General features: G+C 48.1%; 1 protein-coding gene across 6 annotated transcripts in view; it reads right to left on the bottom strand.

Annotated features, from left to right (window-relative positions):
* Nucleotides 1-589: 589 nt before the first annotated feature.
* The window catches only part of EXD2 (exonuclease 3'-5' domain containing 2), a 51,991-nt gene continuing 46,580 nt past the window's right edge, over nucleotides 590-6,000 (bottom strand). For all 6 annotated transcript variants that reach the window (XM_055538436.1, XM_055538435.1, XM_055538438.1 and 3 more), the window contains 2 exons: nucleotides 4,752-5,108; nucleotides 590-2,410 (listed from right to left, as the gene is read on the bottom strand). In XM_055538436.1, coding sequence (XP_055394411.1) covers nucleotides 2,194-2,410; nucleotides 4,752-5,108 — 574 coding nt within the window. In that variant the 3' untranslated portion in view covers nucleotides 590-2,193. The remainder of the gene's footprint in view (nucleotides 2,411-4,751; nucleotides 5,109-6,000) is intronic.

Here is a 6,000-nt window from a genome sequence, read left to right as displayed (position 1 = left end):
GGAGCTCTACTGGAGAACCCATTCCTTCTACCCGCAGCAACCACAGCTCCTTAAACGACCTCTTAGGACATGATTCTCACCTCTAAGTGTGAGGATACACGGAAGGAGAAAGGGAGTGCCCTACTCTCTTAAGAGAAAGAGGTTTTTCTTATAAAACTTATCAAAATGACTCAAAACCAGATATACACAATCTGAAACGTAAGTCGTGAGTTATGTCCAAGGACCGGGTATAAAAGCCACTTATTTCTCAAGAATGCTTATAAAGCAAGAGCTACAGGCGCCCCCTTGTGGCAAGCCTGACTACTACGACGACCGCCCATCCGTTTCCCGGTCCAGTAACAGCCCCATAACAACCTAGTGTGCTGAACACAGGGCCCCCAAAGAAGCTGGTACTATTTGTTTTCAAGACTTTTTGATTTAGACCCCAAAAACACCTATTTGAGGGCGAGTGGGAAGGGAAGAGGAAAAAAATGCAAGATGTGCATGTGTGGTGGGCTGCTGTCCAGGGGTCAAAGCTAGGGGTGGGGGTGGGAGGTGGGGTGGGGTGGGGTGGGCCGCGGGGTGGGGTGGGGTGGGATGGGATAGGGGAGTCTGTGCATACATACCATGAGCTTCCCACGTGGCACTAGTGGTAAAGAACCTGCATGCCAATGCAGGTTAGACATAAGAGATGTGGGTTCGATTCCTCGGTGGGGAAGATCCCCTGGAGAAAGGAATGGCAACTCACTCTAGCATTCTCGCTTGGAGAATCCCACGGTCAGAGGTGCCCGGCAGGCTATATAGTCCATAGGGTCGCACAGAGTCAGACACGACTTAAGTGACTTAGCACACACCATGGGCTGCCACACAGCAGGGACCTATAGGATAAAGATCTCCTTCCCCAAGAGTATTCACTGATTTTACAAAGTTATAAAGCAAAAAGTTTTACATTTACAATTCATGAACTTTGTGCTTAGAAGTTGTTTTACTTATCAATGTTAGAGCAGCCATCGCCAACTCAGGCACAGTTCCAAAACAGAGTTCCTGTTGAATTATGGCCGTAAAAATTTTTTTTAAAGCTTGTTAAAATCTTGTAAGGTAAGAAAGTTTTCCTTATACTTTAAAAAAAGATCCTAATCACTAATAAGTTGATTTCATGCTCAAAGTGGTGGCCTCACATTTAGAAAGATGAGAAACACCACCGTTTTGAACATCAAAATGGATTAATTAATCCCAGTGTCCCGGGCAAGATGGGAGATGGAGAAATCCTCTCACTGCAACCTGACCAAATGGCTCTGCGAGAGAATTAAAGAGCTTAAAAGAGGTCAGTATTGCAAATGTGACAGAACACAGAACACTGATGGGACCAGATACTGATTCTGAGAAAAGATAATCTTCCTCTCAGAAAGGGATTATGCTAAAAACCTTGATGTTCTGGGCAGGATTTCAACAAACAGCCAAAAGCTGAGCAAATCATCCAAGTTCTCTAGGGAGATGGTGCTCGTGCTTCTCTGTAGCCCACCCAGGCCTCCTTCCGAAAAGAATCCCCTCCAGGGCTAGGGTGAAAACACATGGCAGGAAGCTGCTGCCTTGGTCCTGAACGAGTAAAGGGGAGCATTTTCAAGGATGTGTAATAAACCGAAGCAGCCCAGCTGGGCCGGATCCCCATCCAGGTGAGCTCCAGCACAGCATCAAGCCAAAGAACTTCTAATCATGAGGCTGAACTGGGAATATGAATCCAACCCCTTTCCACCTCTCCAACCTCTAGAAGAACGTTTTTTTCTCCCTCCTAACCAGATGGGATTGAAATACTTGACAGCTCCTGTCTGAGATAAACCAACATGTTGGACAGGGAAGAAAAAAATATTAAAAACTTGAGAGTCTTGACCAGACACTTCAGGAAGAATCCTTCATGTGTCACCTGTACAGGGAAAGCATTATAGGGAGAGGGGAAAAATATGAAGGCCAAGGTTCCCGTTTGTCCAGAAAAGGGCGGAATAGAGAATTCTCACTCTGCCCAGCTGAAATTCAAAACCGGGAGCACCCCTGAAAGCAACAGCCTTGCTCCACCAGAAGCATCCTGGGATGGTCACGACGGGTTAGTATTGTGAGTTGTGTCACCAGAATCTGACAATGACATTAAAACAGGACGAGGTGACTGGGCACCCCCGGCTCCAGCTTCCCAGGCGTCCTAACCCGGAAGGGAGGCGGCGATCACGACAGCTTGATGGGCAGGTCCTCCCCGTACTTCCGGAGCAGCTTCTGATGGTTGTGGTCCACCGACCACTGCTGGGGCAGGTGCCGGGGCTGCATGGAGTCCAGGAAGTGCTGCCGCCAGCGGCTCTCCAGCTGCATGAGGGAGCGCAGCCCGCCCTGCGTGTGGTGCTGCACCACCTTCAGCCCGTGAGGAACGTAGTTTTCATTGGAAATCCTGCCAAGATACGAAGGACAGGGTCTGAGGAAAGCAAGCACAGGACAGCATCTCAACGGCTCCAGGTGCTGTGGGCCAAGGGGCTGCCATGGGGTACACAGAGAGGCTGTGGACTCCTGAGAGGTGGCTACTTTGATGCTTTTAAAACCATCTTTCCCATATCTGACTTTTAAAAATAGTTCGAACATACTAAGCACAATCAATCCCAGAGAAGGCATCTGGGGATTCTGAGCTATACTTATGGGAAGGCCACTGCACAATGCTCAACCCTACTAGCGGGGACCCACTGCCTAGTGGATGATGGGTGGAGAACAGAGGTCTTTCATTTACTCAAGGGTTTCCTTCCTATCGGCTCACCCTTCTTTTTTTTTTTTAATATTTATTTATTTGACTGCACTGAGTCTTAGTTGCAGCACGGAGGATCATCAATCTTATTGCAGTATGCGGAATCTTTAGCTGCGGCCTAAGGGATCTAGGGCTTCCCTGGTGGCTTAGATGGTGAAGGATCCATCTGCAGTGCAGGAGACTCGGGTTCAGATCTACTTCTATCAGATCCAGGGAAAGAACCTGGGCCCCTGCACTGGGAGCGCAGTCTTAGCCACTGGACCACCACGGAAGTCCCTCACCCTTCTTTTAAGCTACTCATTCTGATCGATACTTAGTCTTTATATGAGCTCTTCAATCAGCCCACGTGTTCCGGGTTTTCATCACAGTGTAATACCTGAATGTAAAATAAAGGCGACATATTTCTTTGGTGCCTTCATTCTCATACAAAGAAATGCCAAACCACATCCACAAGACGTGTTTTGGTCACAACGAAATGCTACCGTGGTTGCTCAGTTGCACAGCTCGTGGTGTTTAATGAGAAGATGAAGCCCTGACTCCTTTCTCACTAAGATGCCTTGTGAACAGTGCCGCCAGCTCCTGTGAATGAAAGGCTTTCCCTGTCTGGGATTCAGTTTCTCTCCCTGTGTCCACACCCCACTCTCAATCCTCCCTGTCAAGCCTGTTCGTGCCCTCCGGGTATTTGCGGGGCATTTTCTTATTTAGCTCACAAGTATACCATTAACTTGCCTAACTTCCCCCAAACAGCTGTTCTTCTTGGTCCTAGACATCCAAGCCCAGCACCCTCCCATCCAAGGCAGCAAGATGAATTTACTAGATAGGCTGGTCACCGAAAGGGGAAATGTAGCTGTTTTAAGAAATACATTTGGGAACTGGTTAAAGGAGCCTGTCTCCTTAATTTGTAATATAACCATAACCTTAATTTTGAGGTATCTAAAATAAAGTTTAGCAAATAGTCTTAAGAATAATTTTTAAATCTTGAAAGATTTAAAAAAATACAGGATATGATGTTACCAGAAACCAATAAGAAATCTAAATCCTACCTCACAGGGTTGTTATAAGAAATAATTAAGGCAATTAATATATAGTTTATTAATTGGGCTAAATAGATTAGCATATCTATAAAAATTTGTTCAATAAATATTTGTTGCTATAATTAAGTTTATGGGGGTATTTTTTAAAAATAACAAAACACTATAGGCAACCAGCAGCACTATCAGGATTTGTGAACTTATCAATTACTTCAATCCCTGGAAAGAACTGAGAAGTTGGGAAGCAAACTATAATAGGCAGCCCAGAGTTTAAATCATCTGGGCCATGTTGCCATTCATTTCTCAGGACTATAAAATGCCTCTCATCTATGGACACTGAATTAAATGATATGAATTCAATGAATTCGACCAGGTACTCAGGGGGAAAGAGAGAGAAAGCAAGCAAGGAAGCAAAAACGTAAAAAGTAATTTAAATACTAACAGCAATCCTGGCCAACATGCCATTCAGCAGGCCAATACCCTGGAGGGTAGGTTAGAGACAAGAAACATGAACCCTTGTGTCTCAATTCCCACCGACTTGGATACGGGAAAAGATGCAAAACCACACACACTGTACTTCACAGGCGACTCCAGAGACTGGAGGGGTATTTCTTAACTCTGATTTTCCTCTTATGTGCTGACCAGAAGATTTCCTTCTGCAGAGAATGCATAAGGTTCAACTCCAGTGCCTTTGAACTCTCCTGCTCATTATGAAAATGGCTGGACATATGGATATGATCTTAAAAGGTCAAGGACAGAAGGCAAGTCTCCTCTAGAAAGTTAATCAGCAAACAGATTGCTCTGTCCCACGTGCTTGGTTATCTTGAGCCACACAGACTCAGTGGGGTGAGACCGAGGCTGCCGCAGGGCACCTGCTTCTGCCCTACAGGCACTCAAACCGAGCAGCTGGCGTAAAGACTCTAGACCAGTCCTCACTCCCCTCTGAGCAGGACCGCAGACCATACCTGGTCTCCAGGCTGGCTGCCTCCTGAAGCATCTCCTCCGTGACCGTGTCTGTGCGGTAAAACTCTCGCAGCGCCTGCAGCAGCTCCTCCTTCCGGTGCGCAGGCAGGCTCTCGGCGTTGAGCAGGGCCCTGGCCCCCGAACGCACCTGCCGGCGCTCAGGATCCTCCAACAGGCGCAAGCCCTCCTCGGAGCCAATGGGGGCCTGGAACTCCCTGGCCAGCTGCTGCTTCAGGTGGTTGTCGTAGTAGTTGGAGATGGCGTGGCAGGAGGTGCAGAGCAGCAGCACATCGTGGGAGTTGTGGTCCTTCATCTCGATGGGGAAGTGCTTCCGGTACTCGTGTGGGATCACGTTCTTCCTAAGGGAGCCGGCACAAGGCAGCGCGCATTAGCCGACGACACAGACCGAGCACGGAGTCGGCAGGTGCCCCACTGGGATTCTGATCTGGGCCTAAACACAACTGAGGAGCTGGGGCCCCGCAACCCAACAGCCATGACATAAAGGCCCGACTACCTATTCCAGTCTCCGCCCACCTGCCTACGGCCCTTGGGTCCCCCTCTCCTTGAAGTGAGTGCAGACCACCGGCTCCCCAACTCCTCTGGCAAGCCAGGGGTAGGAAGAGGCTAATAGCCACCTCTAGGAAGGCTGTGCTCCCCAACGGAAAAGTATCTGAGAAATGAAAAGAAATTCTAATGGCCTTTAACATCTGGAAAATAACTCTCTCAAAGCACGCAGCAGGTAACCGCTACTCCCGAAATTTTGGAAGCAGAGCCCGTGTCCTTCATCTGAAGAATCCTTTACTCTCAAATTATTTCCCTGGTTATTCATCGAAGTCCATCACTGTCTTCTAAGGAGAACTAAGCTCTCAGGGAAGACTCCTGGCCGCCACAACTGTTTGTCTCACTTTGCAAGGAGAGATAGGAGCCAAGTGAGTTACCACTCCTCAGTAGCCAGGGAGAAAGCCCAGGTGTCTGCATACCCGGGCCCAGTGGTAACGTCACCTTCATTGCCTGGGGACCTTGACGCAGAATAATCTCAGACTATTCCAGAGGGTGCCTTCAGGTCACCTGGATACTGATGTACCCAGGGTCACAAAGCCTGTGAGCCACTCAGGGGAGGATCGCAAGGACACACAAAGGCAGCTTCTGAAGGAACTGGTCTCCGTTCCTTCATGAGCAAAAAGGAACGACTCTCTTCATGGCAAACTGTTTTGACAAGAGTGTTTCATTCTGAAAACCAAAAACTGGCTC

Source organism: Bubalus kerabau, chromosome 10 (assembly GCF_029407905.1).
Source record: "Bubalus kerabau isolate K-KA32 ecotype Philippines breed swamp buffalo chromosome 10, PCC_UOA_SB_1v2, whole genome shotgun sequence".
Taxonomy (NCBI): Eukaryota; Metazoa; Chordata; class Mammalia; order Artiodactyla; family Bovidae; genus Bubalus; species Bubalus kerabau.
The sequence above is the reverse complement of the archived record's forward strand: the minus strand, read 5'-3'. Positions and strand labels throughout refer to the sequence as shown.